A 25,489-nucleotide genomic window follows, 5' to 3' on the forward strand; every position below is an offset into this window, starting at 1 on the left:
TCCCGGAGGCCTGAGATGGACACAAGGTGAAGGGCACGGAGATCCCCACTGAGACAGGTCAAGTCAAAACACATTCACAGCAGCCGGGATGAGTTAGAAAACATAAACCACACCTCCCCTTACTTAAAACAATGCAAGTGATTTCCCTTGGTGCTTTTTATCCTGGTCCACAGGACCCCGATGAGCTGGCCACCCACCCCTGTGGCCGCTCCTCACGCCACTCTCCCCCTGCAGACATTACACGAGATCTTCCCTCTGCTGTGAATATTCACCTGCCTCCACCCCGGCCTCCAGCATCACTGGCTCCTTCTCATCCTCCAGAGCTCAGTGTGAGTGTCAGCTCCTCAGAGAAGCCCTGCACCACGATTCTAAACATCCTGCACTTAGCAAGACTCTCCCTGGACCCACGTATATTCCCAATAGCACACGTCTGAAGTCACCTGACTTGTCACCTATCATTCTGCCTTCTAGACTATACAAGAGATGGGGCCCTTGCCTATCTCTTCACTATACATAGCACTATCCCAACCCTCATTTTTTGCTCTACTAGAGAAGCTGAAAAACCAAAGCACTTGATACCCAGCCTCCCTTGCAGCTAGGGGTAGTCATGTGTTGGGTCTGGCCAATGACATGTCGATAGAAAATCTAGGGAGGCCTTCCCTTTGTCTCTTCACCCTCCACCTTCTTCCTGCCCACTTTTTGGGGAGGTACAACAGTCACTGCCAAGGCTGGCAGAGCGGGAAGAGGGAAGCCTGGCCCCTGCCTGATGTCACTGAGCCACTGCCCCAGCGCTGGGCTGCCTTCCATGGCACTTGTTGTAGTGCCAGGCAGATCCACCCTGGAGGTGTGCCAGGGTTCTCAGGGTGACCCCTGGACACATGGAGCGGGATCCTTGTTTGTCCCCGGGGCTGTCCCAGGTGCTGCAGGACATTTAGCAGCATCCCTGGCCTCACTGCACCACAGCCAGGAGCACCTCCCCTGTCTTCCCCCAAGTCCTGTCAATCAAACACAAGATGGCCAGTGTCCCTGGGAGGTGATACCTGTCCCCATCCCCCTGCTGCAGCTGAGGATTGCTGCTCTGAGCTGCAGGTGAGCGAGGAAACTGGTCACCCAGGAATCACTGATCAATGACCAGGACAGGGCTATGATCCTGGACGCTCCCCCGTGCAGGCAGGAGCCAGGGAGGCATGCGCTCTGGAGGGCCTACCTGCCTGGCTTTGTCCGCCTTCAGGGTCTCCATGTCACTGTGCAGCTGTTCATTCTCTTTGATCAGCTCCTCACTGAGGGTCTCCAAATCCTGGTTGCTCTGCTTTTCCTTCTGCAGCTGGATCTGCAACTTTTCAATCTGCAGAGCCGAAGACCCAGCCCGTGCAAAAGTCAGTTTCACGAAGTGAACTGTGCTTCACAGCAGATCCGAACCCTGTCCCCTACAGAACACTTTCACAGGCCTTTTCTCAAGGAAAAACCCTCCTGCCCACTTCTTGGGGAGGTACAACAGCCACTGCCAAGGCTGGCAGAGCGGGAAGAGGGAGCCTGGCTCCAGGCGGCGTCCCTGAGCCGCTGCCCCAGGTCAGGCCTTGTTCTGCAGTGAGCTCCCCACACCCTTGACCATCACCTCTCAGCCCACAGCGTGCATTTCCAGCTCATGGTAGAGAAAAAGGTCACGGGCACCCATCGGTCGCTTCCCTCCCAGCTCACCCCTGTTCACTCTCACTGCTCCTGTCTTAGGCCTTGTCCACTACTGTCCTGAGGGTCAGGCGACATGCCTGGGGCCAGCAGCCACCACTGCCGGATGTCCTGCAGGGACTTCACCCAGTTGGTGACATTCCTGTTCACCCAGCTGCTCCGAGAGGTCTTCTGCCATATCTCTCCTTCCTCTCACCCTCCAGGTAGATGTGTCACCAAGGCCTGTCCTTGTTCCCCACACGGCTCCCGTCCACCCCCCACTGCCTGCCCCAGGCCAGACCCCCTCCGTCCTGCCTGGATGGCGGCCCAATCAGCGGCCCAACACGGAGCTCTTCTGCGGGATCCACATGCCCACTCCCTAAACACGAACTGCCTGAACCCGCGCTCTGTGCCTGACACCTGAACACCGTGATGGACGCAGGTTCAGACTCAGTGCCTAGGGCGGGACCTGAGGCGGGGCTCCCAGGCCAGGCCCCTGCTGCTGTCCCTTCCCACTGACGCCAAACTCAGGAGGGGGGAAAGGGTTGCTCCCTGCTAACGATGTGCCCACGAGCGGGTTTCCCTAACTGACAGGGCCAGCCAGCAGCAGGCACGGTCACCGGCTTCTGTCAGGGTGAAGCGCTCAGCACACACCTGGCAGGTGTGACAACCATCGCTAACCCCTCGTGAGAGCGCCAGCCCCCCTCCCCCCCCGCTTCTGACAGTCAGGGCTGGCGCCCAAGAATCTGCATTTTGAATTGTGACCCCGATGCTGCCGGTTTGGGGTGACTGCTCTAAAACAAACACAGTGGATCTCCACGATCGAAGACCAGGTGGTTCTTGGAGCTTCTGCAGACCCTGGACCTCAGGTCCCCCATCGGGCCCTCTGGGGGGAGGACCCTCAGATGCCTAGTGGCCCAGTGAGTAGCCAGGACGGAGAGCCTACTCGACTGGCCCGTCTGGGGGGCAGCCTGGCACAGGGGGGTTCACAAAGCTCCCGGAAGGATCGCTGCTCTAAGGCCAGCTCTGCCTATTCTCCTGGGTGAGGGCCCCCGCCTTTATCTCACAGGTCTGGGCACTGTCTCAGCTCTCCTCCGGAAGCAGGACCAGGCAAGCTTCTGCTCCAGGAGGGGGCGGGTCAGGCCCGGTGGAGCTCATGTTCGTGTCCTCATGTCACCCTGTCCGCACACCAAGCCCCCTGCCCCCCAACATGGGGACGTGAGGACGGGGCCAAAGCAAACTGCACTGTAACGGGCCACGCGTCTGAGTCTTTGTCAAAAGGGAGAGCCTCTTTCTTCTCCTTCCTTATCGCTGCCCCACTTCCTAGCACAAGGTCTGGGCTCAGCAGGGAACCAGCATCTGCTCCGATGGCAGCGCCGAGCCGGCCCCCCAAGGAGGGAGGCCCTGCGCAGCTCTCACTCCCTCATTCAGAGACGGGCACGGGGCTCAGAGTCCTCGAGCAGCTTGCCCAAAGCCCCAGTGAGGATGTGGCAGAGCTCAACGCACAGCAATGGGCCGGCCCCAGCCCTGATCTCACGCTGTCGGGGCCTGGGGTGTGTGTCCTCCAACCCCCCACCTTGCTCACCTTCCCCACCTTACTCTTAATGCTTCACCCCCGCCGCCCCTTCCCTCACAGAGAAAGGAATGTGATTCCAACCTTTGCATTTCTGATGGTTGTTGCTTTCAGGAGGAGGATGTGATTGCCCACATCCCACCCACCACTGCTAGACCGCGCCCCCCCCCCCCCCCCCGCATCTTTCTGTCATGGAACCGGGGCCTTCCTTATTCCTGTCCATCCCTGAAGGACCTCCATTCCCCCAGGGAGAGCTCGCTGGGCTGAGATGGGGGCTGGCCCCAAGGGGGTTCCCATCCTCCCCGGGCGGGCACCAGGCTTGGGCCGAGGGCTCATGTGGTGAGGCTGCAGGTCCCCAGAGCACACGGGTGCCAGGGACCTGTCAGCACCCCCTGTGCTGGGCTTGTGTTCCCATGATAGGCCTCAAAAGACTGCCCATCTTCCTCCCAAAATCAGGATTCCTGGCGGAAGGAATGATCTGAGGACATCAACGCAAATGAGGCACCGGAAGGCACCTTCTCTAAGGCCCAAGGAAGGGTGGTGAGTCTCAGGGAGGGACACGGACTTCGGGAACTCTGCTTTACACAGACGTTTCCGACCCAAGTCAGCCTACAGCCTGGGCGACACTCGGGTGGTGGGAGAGCCGAGCAGGCACCAGGGTGCCTGGGACTCCGGGCAGCCGTGTCCTGCCTGACCCTGTGCCCTCCTTCTCAGAGGCCTCCGAGTGACCATGCCGTCGGGACGTGCCCAAGGCTGTGCCCTGGCTCCAGGAAGGCCAGTGTCGGGCCAGGTCCCCCGTGGTGCTCAGCTGACGGCGAGGCGCACCATCCATCCAACGTCAGGGAGGACCCATGACGTGCCAGGCTCGGGGGAGAAAGCAAAACCAGCCCCGCTGGTCAGGACAGAGGCAGCCAGGCCCCGAGCGGGCTGAGCAGGACCGGGAGCAGGAGCAGAAGGGCTGCCTTGCCAGGGCTCCTGGTACCAGACACAGGACAGCTCTGGTGTGGGAGCTGCGCCCCTCCCTTCCACCAGGACTCGGAGCCAACACAGGCCTCCCGAGGGCTCCAGCAGGACGGCCATGGTTTCCTACAGGGAACCGATGCAGAGAGGAAGCAGGGGCGGGGCCCGAGAGGCAGGGGGCTGAGGGGTCATGCCCATTGCACAGGTGAAGGCAACGAGACACACAGACGTCCATAGTGTCTGCTCACTCTGCTGCAGGGACACGCCATGCTGCCTAAGGGACTCTGCTGCATGAGGACTCGTGTCCCGCTACTGGGGCTGCCCTGCATTCCGCGTTTCTCCCAGCTGCGCATCCTCCCCGACACCGGGCTGCTCCACCGGGCCACCTGCTTGCCCGTATCTTCCGCACCGTTACCTTCGCGCTGAGCTGCTGGTTCTCCTTCTCCAGCTCCCCGCACTTGAGGCTGCTCTCCTCCAGAGCCAGGGAGGCGTCCCGCAGCCCCTGGATGGTGCTCTGAAGGCTCTGGTTCTCCTTCTCCAGCTTCAGGATGCGGCTGGAGGCGCACTCGTTCAGCTCAAACACAAACGACTTCCTGGAGGCTGAAGAGCAAAGGTGGGTCAGGGCCATCACCCCGAGCCCTAGGTCTGAGGGGCCTGGGATGGTCGGCTGGGTGCCCTCCATTGTTCACAGGGTGCTGTTGCTGTCGGCACCTGAGGGTTCCTCAGGCGGTTATGGCCCCTCTGCTGCCTCAGCGGGGGCCTGGTAGGGAAGCAACCCAGAGCTTAAGAAGAAAGAAGGTGACGGTGGAGAGGCCAATGCAAAACCTCAAGATGGTAAAACTGCTGGAACCACTTTTTACCAAGTTCTAACCAGATCCTCAAGTCAAGGATTTCAGAGACTAACAGAGATGGCAAAGAGATGGCGTTCGTTTTCTGTGCCAGCCCTCAGAGTGGTGGGGGTCTGGGTGGCTCAGCTAAGGGTGTGGGGGGCATGATAATTGACCAGTATTTCTGCAGGTGGTAGAGTCTCTGAGGAAAGTATGCCCAGTACTTACCAGCCCTGGACAGGGCCGTTGGACAGAGATTTCAGTTTGTACTTTCACAATTGCATTGAAAAAAGAATGAGGCAGTATATCTAAATTGCTTGAAAAAGTCTAAGTGAGATCAACATAAGCTAAAGACAGAGGAAGGCAGATTTCCTCCTTTGCTTTTAAACAGCTTGAACACAGAACAGAAAAGAAGCAGAGACCAGAAAAGAATGGGAGATCTTGGCCCCTTCCTGACACAAGCAGGGGCGTGACTGTAGGTAAATGAATGGATGAGGGGTCAGGATGCTCCCTCACCTGTCCCTCCAGGCCCACATCCTCAGCCCTGGGAGCCTTATCCCACTGCACTGCTCCTAGGGCTGCACCCCACCTGCTTCCTGTTCACCCCCGCGGGGCTGGAAGGACCTAGTGGGGATGCCGGCTGTCACCGCAGCACCTGAAGTGGACGTTCCCATCGCCCACCACGGAGAGCAGCACAGACCCAAGAAGCCAGGACAGACTGAAGACCCCAAGCAGCAGGCAGCTCAGCGGTGGAGCACATGAACCTCCGAGGCCCAACTCCAGCTCTGCACACACCACAGACCAACACAAATGCTGTCAACACATGGAAACACGCCAAGGGCCTCATCCTGACAAGGTGACCAATGACACTAAAAGCCGAAAACTCCACTAAGTCACACCCTGTGCTCATTCAGGTGGCACCTTTGCAGAATTCGCTTTAAAATAAGTTTTAAAAACTGGGATGAAATATTATATAACACAGAGTTCACCGTTTTAACCACTTGTAAGCGTATGGTTCTGTGGCATTAGATGCGTCCCCACTGTCCTGCAACTAGCACCACCGCCCACCCCCAGACTAGCTCATTGCCTCACACTGAAGCTCTGCGTCATGGAAAATAACTGTGAAGGATCTCCAAGTGCAACAATGGAATTGATGACCAGCCTTATTTCCTCTTCCCTAAGGCCAGCGCCTCCCAGGCTCTTGAGGTGACACAACAGTATACTGGGAAAACAACCGATGGTTCTCTACTGGGTGTTGTGCTACGAACACCCGAACAACCGGAGCAATGGGAACCTTTTAATTCAACAAGGACGATGAGGACAGCCATCCTTTGTTGGTACCCCGGAGGCCAGGCACAACCTAACGCTTCACTGTCTCCTCTCATGAGATACGCATAGGAATCCTGTGAGGCAGCTTCACTACCCCCATTTCGCAGATAAGAAACCTGAGGTTTAAAAGGGGTCACCTGGCTAACAGGTGGAGGAGCCAGGACTTGAGGCCAGGCCTTTCTGACTCAAGAAGCCACCTGAAAGAGCTCACAAACTACACAGAGTGCCTGAGTCAGGGAGGCTGGCCAACCCCCCAGCCTCCCTGGTCTCTCACAGAAACATTAGGTCTGAGAGGTCCCTGCCAGCCGGCACCACTCCTGCCTTCCACCAGGTGGCAGTGTCCTCCCTATGAACCTGAACTCCCAGAGCAGGGATCTCTGATTTGCCCACCCTTGGTCCCAGGAGTGCTGAGACACCAAACCACAGAAAGAACAGACTTCTCACACAGATATATAGTTCAATGAACTGATTTTAGGTTTGGAACCGATGGGAACCCTTGAAGAGAAGGAATACCCAGCTGCTTTCAACAGCCTCCCCATGATGCTTAGGAATGTGGATCAGAATTGGAAAAGCAGCACCTCTCCAACCCACAAAACCAGCCCAAGGCCCTCCTGCACTCAGGTGCACATGTGATGTTGCTGAGCACAGGAACTGGCTACTTGTTTGCCGGTGCACTGCCTGCCTCGCCACCCATCTTCCCCTGGCCAACCCCACACCTCCTCTGGGGGCTGTGAGGGGGCACGCACAAGAGGGAGGGGAAGCGGCCTGGCTCCCCTGAGAAGGAGACACTTAGCAGCCCCTGCCCAGGGAGACAGAGAACAGACTGCACCCATCTGCCCGATTATGGGATGAACGGAGGAAATCATGCCCAGGGTTAGTGATACTGGAGGTTTGTGACCTCTGGGGAAGGCTCCTGCCATGCAGAGTGTTCAAACCCCCATGACAGATCAAAGACATCCCCTGGGTGTCAGCGTGCTGTCATCTGGAAGCTCCTGGGACTGTCCCCATGGGAGCTGAGAAATCTGGCAACTTACTTTGTAGTTCGTCTTGACATCAAGGCCGCCAGACCCTTCATGTTCCCCTTGGGGAGAATTACAATGAAACAGTTCCAAATGGCCCTTGAATAAAACCCTAGTCACTTGGGGTGAGGATGGGCTCACACAGGAGATTCAGAGCCAAGGGCTCAGCTCCCTGGATGAGGGAGAAGCTGCAGCCAGCCTGGCTCCCAGGCCCCAGGGGCAGCTGCCTACCGTCTGACAGGTCTGCATTCTTGGAGAGCTGCTCCAGCTCCCAGCCCAAGTGGGCGGACTCGTTCATGCTCTGCTTCTGTGCAATCTCGAGGACCATGTTCTCTTCCAGCAGCTCCTCAATGCGCTTCTTGTCTGTGTCCCGGTCCTAGTGCAGGAAGAGGGGAGTGGTGAGGATGCCCCCATGCCACCCTCTGGACAGGCCCTGCCCCCATGCACCCACCCTCATTCCCCAGGATGAAGGGCCTCCATGCACCTGCTCGCTTCCAAAAACATAGCTGCACAGAAGTGACTCCAACACAGGGCCCAGCTGGGAGACCTAGAGCCACTAAAAACACGCTGACCCAGTGGCCTAGGTGATGAAGACGCCCAACGTCTCTGAGTGGTGTCTGAACAAAGTGGCGTACAGCACAGGGCTTTAAAGCAAGTAATATGATGAATGGCAGCTCTGCAGCCCTTTAGCAGGTTTAACATGTCTTGGAAAGGCTGTAGAGACTCCTAAAGCACAGCTCAACCCACACCCCAAATGCCAGCAGAGACCCTTTTTTGCAAAAGGCACCCATGTACAACCATCCTTACAGAAAAACAACACAAGTCAGGCCCTGTCTGTTTTGAGGGCCTTAAGTGGTGTCCACTCAAGCCGGCGAGCCTGGCAAGCAGCTCTCCGCAGTTGGCGGGTCACTGTGTCGGCAGCAGCCCCAACCCAGCAGCAGAACATCAGAGAAGGGCACAACATGAACCTGCAACGGCCCCATCTGTGGTACACGTGAGGACAACAACTCGTCCTACCAATTCCAGGTCGTGCAGCTTTGATTTCAGCTGCAGGTTCTCCTTCTCCAGCTCGTACAGTTTATCGACCCGGGCCCGAGCAGCCGTCAGCTGTTCCTCCAGAATGGACTTGGTATCAATCAAAGTGAAATTGTCTTCTCTCAGCTCCTGGTCAGCAAACACACACATGAGAACCATCAGACCTAGGCCCCTGGTTCCTGAGGACAGCGTCCTTCAGGCATCTGGACCCACACCTGCCACCTCAGGGTCACACTGCTGCCGCGGGACGTTCTGTCCCCGCTTTTGGGCACCTGCCCCTTCTCCATTAGGCCAGGCCAGGTGCGCTTTCTCTATGGAAAAAAATCTCTGAATCAAGACACTACTTAAATTTGGGAAGGGAACACTTCTTCAGCGTCTACTCTCTGCCAGCCCTGGCGTCAGCGTGTCTCACATGTACAGCCTTGTCTATTGGACGAGTGCGCCTGCTGACAGGTACGTGACTTCGCTTACCAAGGAAGGGGTGGGGCTAAGAGTCTGTCCCAGATTTGAGGGCTGAGTCTAGGCCTCTCAATTCAATAGTCACTCCTCTGATCTGGGTCCTGGAAATAAACGGCTATCCGGGTGAGCTATTGTTCAATACACAGTTCCTATTTGAACATTTCACACACGTCCTCTTAGAAAAACAGCTCTCGGCAGTTTCCTGGACATGAGGGCTAAGACACAACTAACAATACTATGGGCCTCTGGGTGTCAGACACATGCTGGGTGTGGGACACATGCTGGGTCCCTCACAGGCCCCCTCACGGGAGGAGTCTGCTGGACTTACTCCTGTCCCAGTGGCCAGCACACATGGGGGAGCCATTCAGCTTTTTCCCCTCATTTTTGCTCCCGCCCCAGGAGCCCTCCCAGAACCACTCGGTGTCTTAGGGGGCTGAGTCTCCCCTGAATGCCTTCACAGTTTGGGAACACGCATACATGGGATGTGACCGTTGCTCTCAGTGGGCAGTTTTCCAAGGCTGGCCCCACTCATGGGTTCTAGCGACTGGGAGTGGGCAGTAGCTGCTGCTTTTCCACCTCGTGTTCATTTTCCCTGCAGGGGCCAGAACCCAAGATTCTTGGCAGAAGGGAAGCCGTGGACCTCCCATCAGTGGACATAGTTCTGATCAAGGCCTGGCAGCAGGAAGGGCTGGCTCACACACCCTGGATTCACCTGGGCACCGTCTCTCTGCCCATCCCCAGCCCTGCACTGGCTGCCCTCTGTCCTTGCACATTCACTCTTCACAGCAGCCCCGAGGGGGAGGCAGGGACAGTTCCTTCCTACACACTAAGAGGCTGCTGTGGGTCAATTAAGGAATGAGCCCCAAGTCATAAAGCCAGCGAGGGGTGAAGCTGGGGCTTGAACTCAGCTGGAGAGCTGCAGACATGTGTTCTCTTACGGAGCCCCGGGGTGGAGGGGATGGGAAGAAGAGGGAGAGGAAGAAGCTCAGACAACTCTCAGTGATGTGAGCTGGAGCCCATGGAGGGCCACAAGCAGGAAGGAGGCAGGGCTCTCCCCCGTTGGCCGCGGCCCCCAGCATTCTCACCTTGTGTTCCAGCCAGTCTACATCACCGCACTCTCAGGCCTGAGCTCCCACAGCACAGCCTGCCCCTTCAGCCTTACAACCAACTCCTACTCGGCCTTCAAAACCCAGCTGGAGTTGCCCCCTCTGAGAAGTGCTTGCAGCTCCACTCTGTGAGTCAGATGCTCAGGCTCCCCAAGTGCCCACTATGAGGCAACACGGAGCTGGCCTGTCCCCCTCCCGCAGGCTAGTCCCGCAGGGCCGGACCCCTCCCTTTCTGTCCTTGTGGGCCTCCCAGAAGTGTTCAATGATGCTTGTCAGCTGAATCACGCCATGAGGGGGGATCGGAGGTGGCAAGCGAGTTGGGCCCTGCAAGACTTGGATGGACCACGAGCAGGATCCAGCAGTGGATGGACAGTGTCCAGCAGCAGAATACAGCGTGGAACAAAGTGACCTATAGCTACTATTCAAATACGTCTCCGTTTTCGGGTGGTCTAGATGTCGCCGGGTGTTAGACGTCAGAAATATCTAAACTTGCTTTGCGCACCCTGCCACCTCGGAAGGGAGAGACCAGACCGCAAGAAGCCGTGCCAGAGTCCTGAAGCTGGCAAAGGGCTTGGCCTGGACGGGGGAGGAGCCACACCCCTGCAGCTGCCCACAGCCAGCCTGCCCCCCGAGGGCCTGACCCCAACTGAACTGGGAGGCTATTTAAAGGCTAGACCCAGCCCAGCGAACAGCTGAGGGGCCACGTTTAGGAAGTCACAGGCCAGGCCTGATGGCTGGTCCCCAAGTGGAGGGGAACCGTCCTCGGCCCATCACAGCTGAAGTGTCACCATTCGGAAGGAGACAAAACCTCGTGACTTTTCCCCCGTCCTTCTCCCCAGATTTCCAGTCTTTTCATTGCTGGGAGATGGGTCTGTCCTTGTGTTGTGACTACCAAGTGCCTTGTGTGCACCAGGCCCCAGGCATGCAGTCGCTTAAGACCCTGTCCCTCCCCTCGGGGGCTCGAGGTGCACACGGAACACCTGGCAGAGCAGGGCTGACAGGAGGCCTGTGCACAGTCTGCAGGGCTGACAGGAGGCCTGTGCACAGCTGCAGGGCTGTTGAACCATTGCGATCGAAGGACGTGTGCACAGCACCGTCCTCACTGCTCCCTGGGCCCTGGCGCACGGGCCTCCGAGAACAGTGTGGCTCACCCTCTACCCTGGCCTGGGCTCCATGAACCACACCATTTCTCTTTAACTCATTAAACAAATGCAAAATTTAAGGCATTACTAATTTTTTCTCTTGTTTTTGTTGTTGTTACTCCTCACCCGAGAATATTTTTCCATTGATTTTTTTATTTAGGGAGAGTGGAAGAGAGTTCCCTAGACAGAAACATCGATGTGAGAGGAACACATCGATTGGTTGCCTCCTGCACGTGCCCAGACCAGGGCCCAGGCTGGGGAGGAGCCTGCTATGGAGGTATACATGCCCTTGACCCAATTGAATCCGGGACCCTTTGGTCCGCAGGCCGACGCTCTATCCACTGAGCCAAACCGGCCAGGCCTAAGGCATTACTAATTGGACAGAAAAATTATTAATCATTATGAAAAGTATTGCTGTATCACCCAGAGGCATGAAAGGTGAGAACACGGAAAAGGAGTTCCCACGCGAAACCCTCCAAAAGCCCAGGCGCTCCCGGCGCGGGGCTTGGGCCACACAGGACTAGCCTGCGGGAGGGGGACAGGCCAGCTCCGTGCTGCCTCATAGTGGGCACTTGGGGAGCCTGAGCATCTGACTCACAGAGTGGAGCTGCAAGCACTTCTCAGAGGGGGCAACTCCAGCTGGGTTTTGAAGGCCGAGTAGGAGTTGGTTGTAAGGCTGAAGGGGTGCTGTGGGAGCTCAGGCCTGAGAGTGTGGTGACATAGATGAGTACTGGTGGGTAGACTGTCTGGAACACAAGACAGTCGCCGTGTCTGCGTGACTGAGCAAGGCAGCTGGCACTGGTGCCGACACGCACCCCCGTCCACGGGACAGCATCGGGGTGAGGTGTGGGGGCTGCCGCAGGTCCCCAGTGTGCAGGAGGGCTGCGGAGGCAGCCGTCTGGGGGAGCCTGTACGTTGACGGTCTGTGACCCTCCCACCTGTGGCACTTCCGGCGAGGTTGTGTGCCGGGTCCCGGAACCTGTCTGTGCTGCAGATTGACACCTTTCACCACCAGCAGGGCCAGCGCACCATTTCCAGGACAAAGCCGAGAGCGGCCTCCCACCCCCACCCCGCCCGGGCCAGGCTGCCTTGGCACAGCACCCAGGGCGCCTTCTCCAAGGGGGGTAAGGGCGAGTGTGTCCCCGACATTCCTGGGGAAAGACACACCCTGAGTAGGTCGGAGGTACAGACAGCCATCTCCCGGGACCTCAGGGCCCGTCTGCAGCAGGAGAACACGCTGAGGGCTCCAGCCAAACAGCCTGCCCCAAGCACACCTGCCGCCAAGGGGCCCCGGGACCTCAAACTGCCTCTAAACCCTGGGGCCTGCAAAGGGGGCAAAGTTCCCAAACCCTCGGGAGAGAGGGGTCTGGAACCCACTGTTGATCTGGAGCAGTCGGGGTGAGTGGTTAAAGCACCCGAATCCCTGCCTCAGCCCTGACACCCTCCCCTGAATGGACCCATAACCTCGGGATCCGAGTAGGCTGTGCCACTGAGAGCTTACAATGGGACGTGCCCCTATACCAGGGATTTTACCTCTTCCATTGTATAAACCCCATGAACTAGTACAGTTATCTCTGTCTTATAGATGAGGGAACAGTCCTGGCAAGATTTAGCCACAGAAATTACAAGTCTTAAAAAAAAAGAAAAAAAAAAAGATTTGTGACTAGAAAGGTCAGCACTGTGGCATGAAGTAGGAGAAGGAAAAATCCTAAAAGAATCAGGGCCCTCCAACCATATTCCCAACCCTATTCCTGCCACTAACAGAGGGAGGCCCAGGGGTCACGCAGACAGGCCTGGGTGCAAGGGCAGCTGGGGAAGCATCGCAGCTCCTCCCGCTCCTCCAGGACAGGAGCGCCGCGGGCCGCTGGCCCGGCTCGGGCTCACCTCCATGCGGGCTTTGTAGAAGTCCGCGTCCTTCAGCTTCTCCCTGAAGCGCATCAGCTCCATCTCCAGCCTCTCCACGCGGCTCCCCTTCTCCCGCAGCGAGTCCAGCTCGTCGAGGTAGGCGCGAGCAGACCGGGCGCTGGCCGCCAGCTGGATGTTCTGGGAGGAGGGCAAAGGCAGGGAGCCTGGCTCAGGGCACCTTCCGGGCTGGGGGGAAAGGCGCCAAGTCCCTGCAGCCCCGGGAGAAGCCGGGTCCTGGCGGCCGAGCAGCTCCATGTGCAGGCCACCGCGGGGGCCCCGCACGCTGTCACTAAAACATGTCATCCCCACAGCAACTCCCAGGACAACGGGCTCTCAGGCTGCGTTGTTTTGAGCGGGAAGGAACCAGGCCTTTGTTGGAAGGCCCCGCGGTTACATTCCTGGACCTCGGGCCGTGGTTACTGGGGCGTCCTGGCCCCTCGCCCCCTCCACACACGACAGGCTTCCCACTCACCTCCTGCTTGACTTTCTGCAGCTCCAGCACCAGCTGATCCACCTCATGCCTGGTGTCCGCCAGCTGCTCTGTCTTCTCCTCCCTGGGGGCGATGGGAGGACGTGGTGAGGGCTTCCTCAGAAGCACCCAGAAAGCCCACCACCTGGGAGACCACGGCGGGAAAGGAACGGGGACCCGGCTTCTGGGCGTGAGGAGGGAGTCTGCACGTGGGGCTTGCACATCGCTCCCGACTCCAATGCCATTTTTACGTTTCCAATGCCTACTCTCGGACTACACCCGCCAGACACTGAGCTTTCCTCTGAGGGTGCGGGACAGGGAAGGAGACCCCAGGAGCCCCTGCGCCCCTCCACAGCCAGGCAGGCAGCGAGGCCCACTGGCGGGGAGGTGAAGGCGGGCAGCTCCCGAGATGACGGGCAAGTGACATCACAGCTGCAGGAAAGAGGGAACAGGCTCGCCTTTTGGGGCGAGACTCATCCTCCCTCCACCCAAGAACACACACAGGTGTGTGGCCATTCAACCCCCACCCTGGGCCCGAGGGTGAACAGCAGGCTGCTGCTCTGTCTGTGATGTCTGGACTGGCAGGAGCCCCAAAGGCCCAGCAGAGCCCCTCCTGTGCAGGCCCCAGGGCGGAGTGGACTAGCCACGGCCAAACGGGGCCTCAGCTCGGAGCAGAGCCTGCACTCCGGGGCGCTGGCCAGAGCTCCCTGTTTGCTGCATCGCCTGGCAGTGAACCACGTGTTAGAAATGTGTTGATGACACACGACCCAAGAGCAGAGAGAACGGGTCACCGGGGGACTCACAGCTCCTGCCGGACGCGGCGCAGCCTGGCCTTGGTGTCCGCCAGCTCCACGGCCAGGTGCTGCTTGTCCTCGCTGGAGAGGCTGCTGGTGGGGCTGGGCGTGGACTCGGCGCTGGAGGACCTGAGGGGGCTGGGCGGCTGCTGCGCCTGGAGGTAGTCCCGCTCCTGAGTCAGGTCCACGATCAGCTGCGGCGGGCAGAGAGGGCTCTCACCGGCGCGCTCCTGTGCCTGGCACAGTGCCCGCCCTAGAACTTGGTGAGAAGGACCAAAACACGGAAGTAAAAGGGATGTCAGTCGATACTGCGAGACCAGGGGGGAGGCGGGAGAAAGGTGGTGTGAGTTTTTAAAAAGCGAGGATACATTTAGTGAGACCGAAAAGGGCGTGTGAATGGAGCAGGGTCCCCACACCCAACTTTGATCCTCACACAGGTGTCTGGAGGGGACGGTGCCCTCAGGGGAAGTGCCCACGTCCCGCCCCCACGGAAACTGGACCACGAGAGAAAGAGAGGCTTGAGAGCAAGAGTCAGGATGAGGAGCGCGGCCGTAACTCGGGCCCCAGGCCCAAGCCCCTCCCTGCCCTGCCCACCAGGCCGCTGGGCCACCCACCGCAAACCCACCTCCCTGCATTCATCGCGATCATCTATGAGCCTCCTGAGGTGAAACACCATGTTCCTCGAGAGGGCCTCCAGCTCCTCCGGGGCCACGTCCGGAACCTCCAGCCACTGCAGGTCAAACACGTTCTCCTGGTTGTGGGTCACCTGAGGGCACACACGGGTCCGGGGCTGCAGAGGCCGGGCAGGGAGCAGCTGCGGGGGTCCCCAAGAGTATCCCCCCCAAGGCCACGCCTCGGGGGCCCAGGCAGACTCTGCCACAGCCGACCCATCTCACTGACATTAACCTCAGCCACGAAGCTTCCGTGGCAGGCGGGGAGGGGGGGAGGGAGGGTCCTTAGCAAGCGCAGCCACACTCTCTGCAGCCGCGTTCTTCACGCACACAAACCACTGCTGCTGTCACGCTCGTTCAGAGGAGGCTGACTGTAACCCCAGAAGCTCTCCCTACGGGGTAGTCGTGCCCCAAACTGTCCTCAGGTGTTTTTAGTCGAGCACCATCCATCTATCACACAAAGGAGGTAGGCCTTGGGAGTGGGAGTGGGAGGGTGAGGAGAGGAATAGCGTCTTATTCCTTAAAATCGAATGCGAAGAGGGCAAAATATTAAAACGCTCATGTCCGAATGTTGGGTACGTAACCATCTCAGGTTATTTTCCGGGGAAATATGTCATAACCTAAAATAATGTTCAGGTGAACCTGTTTCTCACCCCCACAGGCCACACACACGGGCCCACCTGGCTTTCCCCTTCCCGCCAGGCCCTCGCCGGGCGGCCTCTCCACCGCCTGCCCGTCTGCCCTTCTCACCCGGACCCCCCCGACCAGCCAGAGGAGGCAGGTCTGTGTCCAGGCCTCGTCCTCTCAGAGTGGGAAGGTGAGTGTTAGTGCACCCGGGCCTCAAAGGGGGAAAACAAACGGAAATCTGCTCAGTGAGGTGCACCGAAAAAAAGTTCTTCAATTTTCCAGAGAAGTAAATGGAAGTAGGAAATAACTTTAAAAAAAAAACAAAAAACACACCTCCACCCCACAACAAGAAAACAGGGCCTTTCGGTTTCTCAAATGACACCACTTCCTTAGCTCGCCCCACGTCACAGAGGGAAAAGTCGGGTTCGGCACATCTCAGAGGATTCGGAGAAATCTCAGCCCATGGTACCAGGCACCCTAAAGGCCCGGTTCCGGGACTCAGAGGCTGGCTGGAGGCCGCTCCATCCCAGTGCTTGGGAAAGGCCTCTTATGTCTGGAAAGGGGATCCTGGGACACAACCCCAGCGGCACGTCGGCCCCGCGAGCAGCTTTAATTAAAGGCTCATGGTGCCCCTCTCCCTCCCCCGCCATGCTGCCTCGGGGGGTCTCCTGTGGGGCCGGGCCCCTGAATGTCTGAGAAGCACCCAACTAATCCTGAAGCCCAGTCCCCACAGCCAGCCCCGAATCTGGTAACCACTCAGGACGCAGGGCTGCACTCCACCCCCTTTCATTTTAAATATCCCACTGGCTGAGCCGGGAAGGCAGGGAGTGGCGAAGACCTAGTCCCCGGACACGTCCATTTTCAAAACACGTGGACACACCAGGAAAATGAAAAGCAGAATGGTTCTCAGGCTAACAGGCGGCCACTCACCGTCACGAAAGGCTAAGTGTGTTTAGGACAATGCGGATTTCCCCTCGACTGCAACAAGCCGCTTCCACCTCTGGCTCCAGTGCCGACTCAGAGCCCATCACCCCATGGTGCCTGGAGGCTGGGGACCCATCAGCCCAGCCTGGCCCCGGTGCCGGCCTGGGGAGCTGTGTGCAGCTGCCCCTGCCGGTCACACACCTGCTCCTATGTGCTCCTGCTCATGCCTTTTCCATGCCTTTATCTCATCTGTCCAATGAGACTGAAGGCTGAACCACTTCTCCTAAGGCCGTGGTCGGCAAACAGCGGCTCGCGAGCCACATGCGGCTCTTTGGCCCCTTGAGTGTGGCTCTTCCACAAAATACCACGGCCTGGGCGAGTCTATTTTGAAGAAGTGGCGTTAGAAGAAGTTTAAGTTTAAAAAATGTGGCTCTCAAAAGGAATTTCAATCGTTGTACTGTTGATATTTGGCTCTGTTGACTGATGTGTTTGCCGACCACGGTCCTAAGGTAACTAAATCATAGACGGCTTCCTCTGGAGGGAGGGGGGAGGATGTCAGGGAAATACACTTCCAGGTCGGTGCCTGCCCCCACCGGCCCGGTTTCCAGGGAAACCACTTCCGATGTGACCACCGCTGCCAAGCTCCACGGCAGAGGGACTGTCCTCAGTGCCGAGTCCTCCCGACCCCACCCCAGGGGTCAGCCCTTCTAGGATGTGCTGGTTTCTCACTTCCCAGGGGGTGGCAGCGTGTCTCTGCCACGTCACTGACAGACACGGAGAGCCTTTCTCCGTGACGCTCAACCGTGTGAAGCAGGGCGACACGTGCCAGGATGTATTTTCAGGGCCTGCAAATCAAACTCTGAGTCCAAACCCCTTGACAGCACTTAAAAATAGTCTGAGTCCATATTAGGCCAGAAGAGGAGGCAAAAGACGACTTGACTGAGGTGTCTTACTTTTTTTTTCCTTCAAATTCTTACCCCCATTTTACTTTAGCTTGCTGACGACTACCTTTCCAAACAGGTTCAGTATTTCTGTGGTATCGGAAACCTAAAATTAGTAAAATCACTAAATGGGTGACGTAGTCTTTCAACTCCTCCTGGGTGGAGAGAGCCTGCCTCCTGGCTGACACGGGAGTGGGGGTCCACAGCTGAGCCCCACGGAGCCAGCCACACACCTACCTCCTGGATATGGGCCACGATCCCGGCCTGGGTCTCGATGTCCAGCTGTTTGATTCTGTCGATAAACTCCTCTTTCCTCTCGCACTGCGGGGGTGACGCGTGTTAATGGGAGCATTTTGCGAGCGAGGCAACCTGAGCCCACCACAGCCACAGAGTTTCCAAGTGACCTGCCCACCAGCCCCCGGCTTCCTCCTTTGTAACCAAGAATTTGACGTCCCCACGGCCCCTCAGACTGAGGTTTCTCTAGAGCAGCGGGCGAGAGTTTGACATGCTTGCCTCGAGAGCAGTGGTCGGCAAACTCATTAGTCAACAGTGAGCCACATGTGGCTCGCGAGTCACAGTTTGCCGACCGCTGCTCTAGAGGACTGCGGTTTCTCTCGATTACAAGTTGCTCCGATCACCTACATCAGAATCACCTGGGCTGCTTGTTCTTAAAAAGCCCCATCGGGTTGGAGACATAGGGGATGAAACACAGAAATCTGCACGTTAAACAAGCTCCATTGATTCTTAAACAAGTAAAGATCAAGACCACCTGTTTTAAGCCAGATGGCGACAAGCGTTGTCTTCAAAGGGCGGGATGGTAAAAACATCTGAGTCCGCGGGCCGCTTAGTCTCAGCCTGACTCGCACTGTGCGAGCAGCCGGAGACAGTACAGGAAGTCACCGGGGGCTCTGTTCCCATGAGCGTTTATTTCCCGAGACGGGGTGGGGCAGATGCGGCCAGGCTGTGTGTAGCTGCTGCTCTTTGCTCGAGGTGTCCCTATACTGGGTACGGTTTGCTAAGGGCCCCCTGGGCTGAGGAATCCCCATCTGCTTCTTGCCAAAGGTGCCCTGGTACTGGAATCGGCTGCCACCTACTGAGTGGTCCCTTCTCTCAGGAAGCCGGGACGTGTCATGTTGGGCTGAAGGCAGCTTCCCTCCTACCTCACTCACTAAGGGGGAGTCTATCCCCACAAACCCACACACAAGATGGCTAAGGCAAGGCCCCCCACTCCACCCTTGCCCACGCCATACCTGGACGGCACAGCCCAGCACCAACAACAGCACCTTCTTGATTTCCTCCATACTCTTCCCTAAATCAAAAGAGCAACATATTTAATTAGACTCATCTGTTCACAATATCTCACCAGCGATACACCAGTGTGCTGTAGAAAATCTAAAAACAAACATCATTTCTCTACCCAGTGATTTCGACCTGGGTGTACATACGCCATCTGTTTTCTACGTATGGGCTTCTACGTTATTTAAGCCAAATGGGAACTCTGTACATAACTATTTGTGGTCCTTCCTTTTCCACTCAAATATGTCATAAGTATCTTCCCATGATGCTCCACGAACTTCAACATCGGCATCTCTTTTTAGTGTGTGTGGGAAGCAAAGCCCAATGGCAGAGAGGCGTCTCCGCAGGAAATACTGCGTCGGCTCTAAGATGAGGCTGCATACAACACTACCTTTTCATCGTGCAACATTTCAGATCGACGATCGATGAGCTCCCGGATTCATCCCCCAGCTTCACGTTATCAACATTCTCCACATCTATTCCACCCCCTCCCCTCTCCATAATTCAGTATCGAAGTTCGGCTGAAGTAGTCCAAAGAAAACCCCAGACAACATGCACATGTCACTTGTGATGGCCTCATACTTATACTGCGTACCAAGGCCACAAACTCACTCCACCAATCCCCTCCCAAAGGCTCCGTTTCTCAGTGCTTTAATCTAAATGATGCTAAACAACACCTTAGTGGCTGTTGGTTTTTTTTAGAATAGAGAAGAGCTGAGACAGAAGGCAGAGTTCATACAGGAAATCTTTATGAACTCTGCTCACAGCAGAGGATCTAAGTGTATCATTCTCTAGAATAACTTAAACTGCTCTGAGGATCCATGTCCCCAGCCACAGCAGAGGAAGACAGCACTGAACGTGGGAACAAGCATTGGATAGGTCCACTGCTGATAGCCAAAGCATAAACGAGGAGATCAGAAACCCTGCATGCACACCACACATACACGCACACTCGCACGCACACACGCACACAAGCGAGCTAAAAATTAGTCTGAGGCTGCTCAGTGAAAGAGTAAAGGGTTCTGCTCCCTGCAGTTACACACAGTGACAACCATGAGCCATTCACTCATTCATTCACTCATTCATTCGCACCCATCAGGCATCGAGGCAGAACTAAATCTGATCCAGCGCACCATTAGAAAAATACGGAGTTCCTGTTTGCTGAGTTTTGTGACAGAGGAAGGAAACAGGTTTTATAGGTGGAGAATTAATTTTAGAAAAATCTTCACTCCGGTGGAGCAGTGCTGTGCTTGCTCTCACGAGGCTGAGTGAATACAAACGTGCTGATCACAAGTGCATCCTGTGATTTTCATCCCTACCTGGATTCCTATGACACTTATAAAAAGAGACAGAGAGAGAGAGCAGCAGAAGTTCCCTCATTTCTCAAGGGAGGCTGATGCCCAATTTCTCACAGGATTTCAGGAGTTAGAAGAACTGCTATTTTCATTAATCTACCAGATTGTGGGTTTTGAACAGTTTCAAAACATACATACGACTCTCTACTGGGTCCCTGCCAGTGCGATTGGCTCAGTGACACAGTTAAGCAGTCGAAGGAGAAACAAACCTACAGACAGCTCCCTTCCCAGGCACCCATGTGTTCTGGCTGCCGGGAGCTCTGTCGTAATCAACACAGTCCTCTGCGCTCAGACCAAGAAATCAACAATGAACAAAATCTGAAAAATGTCAGGGGAACCTGGGAGGAGGACACGAGTCTGCAGTGAGAGTCGGGAGAGGCTTCTTCACGGAAATGACCCTGAACTGAGAACCGGCGTGGGGAGGAGAGGTCAGGGGGCAGGTGAGCGAGAGCGTTCCAGGCACAGGAACAGCCCATGCAAAGGCCCAGAGGTAAGAGAACACGGTGTTGGTCGAATTATAAATGCTCTGTGGTTAAGCTTACTAGAGTTGGTTTTTAGAGTGAGAAATGGGGGGGGGGGGGGGGGAAGCAGGGCATGAAGCAATGTGGATTTCGGTGCTGAATGAGTCACCGTGGGTGGGGGAAGGTTAGTAAACATCAGGCACCCTCCACATCGTCTACCCACAACCTCACAACTCGGGGGGGGGGGGGGGGGGTTGAATCTAAGAAAAACCTCACTTCCTCTACTACCTGCTTCCTGGAGTGTTGACACAGAGAAACTCCCCCGTCCTTCTTAGCAGAAATGGAATTCACTTAGGCTGATCTCAGCTACACATAAGGCTACAGACGGCTGCAGCGATCAGCTCCCAAAGCAGAAGGGGCACGACCTGCTAGCACGCGTGCTGTGCTGTAAGGGTGGACAATGAAGCCACACCAACCTCTCAAATGTGCAGGCTGGGTCAGATCAGGGCTGGGCAATTCCCTGACTTTCTCACCTCGTCCGGGGCAGACATGGCCAATCACAACGCTTCCTTACAGAGCCTGGCATGAGGCCTCTGGGTCCTTCTGAACACAGCCCTCTCGGCCACTGCCCATCCCGTGGAACCAAACCTCCTTCTGGGCCAGGCAGGTGATCCCGAGGCCCCGTGTGGTTCTACTCTTTGATTCTCTCAGAGGTAGCCATTTGCATGTTCCCACTTCCTGTCTCTGGGTGCGGAAAATAAATCTTGTCTGCAAATGATCACTTAGGTACGAAGGTGGGGATTAGGTAAAGGAAGTAAACAGCCCTTCCCAGGAGGGAGCTCCTCCTGCCCCACACAGCACACACTGCCGTGCCGGGGTCCACGGTGAGCTGGCCGCAGGGAGGGGTCAGAGAGAAGCAGGCACGGGCACGCCTCCCTCTGGCTAGCTCAGCTCTCCACAGCCAGAGGCCCAGGATCTGCAAGCCACAGTGAGGCTGAGGGGAAGTGCTAACCCAATCCGGTGGTTAAGCCTGCCCTCCTCCGTGTCCTTCGCTCCCACAGACCACGCTGCACTTGAACACAACATGCCACTGTTTACTCCCCAGTGGGCAGAATCTCCCTTTTACAAGCAAGGTCGGGGCTCAAACAGGCTGAGTTACACACTGAGATCGGGTCCCAGCTCTGTCCCCACCTGCTTTCCCCAATTCTCTACTACCCCCTTCGTCCTGAAACTGTCGTCCCTCATTGACATTCCTTCCAGGGCAGGGCTCCAGCTCGGCCCGCTTCCGGCTTCCGATCCCAGGGCCACGGTGCAGCCGCTCACCAGCGTCTGCTGACGGACGGACGGACGTGACCCGTCAGCATCGAGTCCCAGGGGAAGGGCACAGGGAACGTGTGTTTCCTTTCTTGCTGGGATGGCACATAGGACCTCAAATGTCATTTCAGTCAACGTCACCTCATTGTAACGATGATGAGATGCTGTAGGAACTTAATTCTTGATTATGTCAATTCACCTCCTAGAGTAAAACTGGTTTCAGTCTGAAAATCACAGAACCTATCGGCGACGTTAAGTGAGAAGTTAGTGCATATACCGTATTTTCTGGCGTATAAGACGGCTGGGCGTATAAGATTTTCCTGGGTTAAAAAGTCGTCTTATACGCCGGAAAATACGGTATGTATCTTCTTACTAATTCTAATTCTGCTTTCCTCGGACTCACGTGCTAGAGTCAACCACTCACCACGCCTTCCCTGGTCTCGCCTGTGAAAACCCGCCCCCTCATAAGGACGACTATGGGGCTGCCTCGCTGGTTTGAAGAGAGCGTGGCACTGACCATGACCATGGCCCCTGTGTATGTCTCCTGAGTAACGATATCCCAGGCCTCAGCCCACGGGCACAGCTCTGGGGGCCCTCCTTACGACGAGAACAGCTGTCTATTATTTCGCCAGCCGGGGCCACCCTGAGTTAGATCCATGGCACTGCTGAGAACAGAGCGGACAGTCAATTCCTCGTGGGTGGGCACATGGGGACCCTTCGTGCCCACCCTGGTCCATGGGGTACGAGGCAGGCACCTGAACACACCACCGCACAGCCTGGACAGCGACCCCTGGGAAACACGCACCTAGATTTCTTCTACCAAGAACGTCACACATGTGGCCCCCCAACGGGCATTAACATAAGCAGGCTCTCCCATTTGTTTAATTAGTCATTCAACAAACGTTTATCAAACTCAGACTTTGGCCGGCACCCAGCCACCTGGGCAATGGTGCCTGGGCCCCCTGAGTGCACCCAGGCCGGCGGCCCCCTTATCCCAGCGTCTGTCCATCACCCGCATCAATGTAGGCCCCCCGCCCACCCCACCCCCCAGCACCGCTGTGCGTGGGCAACGACCACCCTCTGCCAGAGCACAGAAGGCTGCTCTCCCGCATCCCGCAGAACCATCTGAAACAGCCACCTCCGCCCTCAGACAGCGTCTCCACCGAGAACGACTCCCTACCCACCGGCCTGCCCCGCCGCAGAGGCTGAGAGCGAATCCGCGTCCTAGCACCCGACGGCGGAAGGTCAGCAGAGACTCAACCACAAGAGCGCAGACCGTGCCCCAGGGGCTGCGCTGGCTGTCGGCCACGGCGAGGTGGTGGCGGACGATCCGAGAAAGGGTCCCTCCCAACCCCCCACGCAGAAAACTCAGAGCCCAAACACTGCCGGGAGCACAGAGACCTTTGACAAACAACATCTGGTCCCTCCTCGGACGGCCGCAGAGGTCAGGCCTGCCGGAGGCCATGGCGAGGCGGCCGCGGCCAGGGAGCATTTGCTCTGTGCACGGGCCCCGCTGAGAAGTTGACTCAACAACGTCTGGTATCCAGGCAGGTCCCAGGAGCCGTTCACAAGGCCGGCGTTTGGCCGAGTTGCCACGCTCGCCTGGCCTTGGGGTTAAGCAAGCTTTTCACGGTCCTCGAGGAGCGGAGCGCCGGCTCTCGGCTCCCGCGCCAGCAGCCCCGCGTTCTGGGCGGACTGAACAGCAGCGCAGGAGCTAAGTTACACACTGAGATCGGCACTGGAAATAGCAGTTCGGGGCTTTTCTGAACCTGCTCCCTCCAGGACGAGACAGGAAACAGTAATAGGATCGAATGCCCGAGGATTCGTCTCGCTTACTTTTTCTTCCTCATTCAAAGGAACTTAGATGTTTTGCAAACGCAAAAATAAAAAAGATATGGATGAGAGAGTTGAGATGAGAGAGTTAGGGAGAAGTGAAAAAAGTAAGGCTGGGAAGAAGGACATAATGCTCGTTAGCTCCCATGGGAGACCCTGGACCCAGCAGGTCCCGGGGCCAGCAGGGCAGTGAGGAGCGCAGAACCCCAGGCCCACGGCAGGGGAAGGAAGAGGGCCCTCATGGCTTTTTAAAAGAACTCTCTCAGTGGCAAAAGGCTGTTCCTAACCAATCCGATTCTGAGCCGCCTTCCTCGGTTGCCACAGGGCCGGGGAGCAAACCACTGGGCACTCGGGTCTCTTGGTTCCCAGCTAGTCACCAGAAAGCAGAGCTGAGCCGTGTGGGCCGTGAGGGAAGGTTTCCATGGAACCCGGAAAGCACTTCAAGGACACTCTTGACAGGAGAGCAAGTAAACACGGAGAGGGTTAAATATTAAATTCCGAGCAGTGTCAGGAGTTCCGTTTCCCTCCAGCCTCTGAAACCTAAGCTCCGCCGGGACCGGAGACTGCCTCCCTCCCTGTGCCCCGAGCCCGAGGCTCCCCAGGGGACTCCCAGCACAGCACCCCTCCTCTGAGCTCCGCCCACCTGGACCCCTTCCCTCTGCTCTCTGCTCTGCCACGCCTTGTCAAACAGCCCCTCCTCCAGGAAGTCTTCCTGCCCTGCCCAGGCAGAACGCATGACCTGCTTTGCACTCTGTGTACAGCGTGCTCACCCTGCTCTCACCGTGGAACAGACCTGGTTCTGGGTGCTTTCTCCCCTCCCTGCCCCGACACAGGCGCAGGGCTCTGGAGCAGAGACAGCCAGTTCACCTCTGGGCCCCCGGGACCAGCCAGGTGGGCATTAGACAACAGAAGCTGGAGGATGAGCTCCTTTGAGCCGCTGGCCGGGCAGCCTGCTCAGAGGAGGAGAGGCAGAAAGGCCCCTGGTCTATTGGGAGGTCGGGAATTGACCTGTGGTTTCCGCAGACAGAGCAGTGGCCGGCACGGAGCTGTGAAGGAAGGCCATTCGCCGCCTCTGGGACTCAGAAGGCTCCGACTCCTCGAGGTGCCTGCTCTGTGCCCTGAAGGCCCTTGTGTAACCACCATAAGAGGGGGAAAAGGAAGAACTGAGGGCCAGACCACCAAAGAGCAATTGGTGGGAGCCCAGGCCATTCTCCAAGGTCCGGTGGCGTTCACAGACAGGACCCTGCAGGGTGTGGATGCGGGGCAGCCCCTCCACGGCCCCGGAGTCTTGCCTGGCGTTGGGACCAGGGGCTGGCGTCCCCATACAGAAACATCGAATGAAAAGTACATCTCTTCCTATGGGACCACCAGGCTGTGTGCCTCCACAAGTGCCCTTCCTCTCTGGGCTGGGTCTGCACCTTGTGACTCCCTCCCTTCCGTTCTAAGCGGCTGAAGGTGGGATCAGCAATCTCCAAGTCTGAACACCAGGCCTGCGCTTGCACACAGACCTTGGAAGAAAAGCAGAACGGCAACGCTCTCTTCCAGCACGACGGTCCTGTTTCATCAGAGAAAGGACCTTGCTGGCTTCCTGCCGGACACAGCTCGTCCTCGGCGCGTGTGGCAGTGACAGGCCTGGCCGCGGAGACACCGGGGCTCGAAGGCACCGGGGAGCTGGTCTGGTTCTAGTCCAACGGCTGCCCTCACTTTACAGATAAAGCCGACCTCGCCACCTCTGGCTTCCATTCGACGTCTTGTAGGACGCACTCCGACAAGCCACGTACATC

At 57.2% G+C, this 25,489-nt stretch overlaps 1 protein-coding gene and 1 pseudogene across 4 annotated transcripts in view; one reads left to right on the plus strand and one right to left on the minus strand.

Annotated features, from left to right (window-relative positions):
* The window catches only part of CCDC88C (coiled-coil domain containing 88C), a 110,671-nt gene that overhangs the window by 34,286 nt on the left and 50,896 nt on the right, over positions 1-25,489 (minus strand). For 2 of the 3 annotated variants that reach the window (XM_079768111.1, XM_079768110.1), the window contains exons 5-14: positions 18,697-18,755; positions 17,684-17,767; positions 14,909-15,049; positions 14,293-14,477; positions 13,493-13,574; positions 13,000-13,158; positions 8,391-8,537; positions 7,605-7,749; positions 4,614-4,798; positions 1,208-1,345 (exon numbers count right to left, since the gene is read on the minus strand). In XM_079768111.1, the coding sequence (XP_079624237.1) occupies positions 1,208-1,345; positions 4,614-4,798; positions 7,605-7,749; positions 8,391-8,537; positions 13,000-13,158; positions 13,493-13,574; positions 14,293-14,477; positions 14,909-15,049; positions 17,684-17,767; positions 18,697-18,755 (1,325 nt within the window). The other variant, XM_079768112.1, reaches the window with a different exon arrangement.
* LOC307097890 (dCTP pyrophosphatase 1-like) overlaps positions 1-25,489 on the plus strand; it is a 447,295-nt pseudogene that overhangs the window by 14,294 nt on the left and 407,512 nt on the right. The window lies entirely within an intron of this gene.

The sequence above is a fragment of the Cnephaeus nilssonii genome, assembly GCF_951640355.1.
Source record: "Cnephaeus nilssonii genome assembly, chromosome: 4".
Classification (NCBI taxonomy): domain Eukaryota; kingdom Metazoa; phylum Chordata; class Mammalia; order Chiroptera; family Vespertilionidae; genus Cnephaeus; species Cnephaeus nilssonii.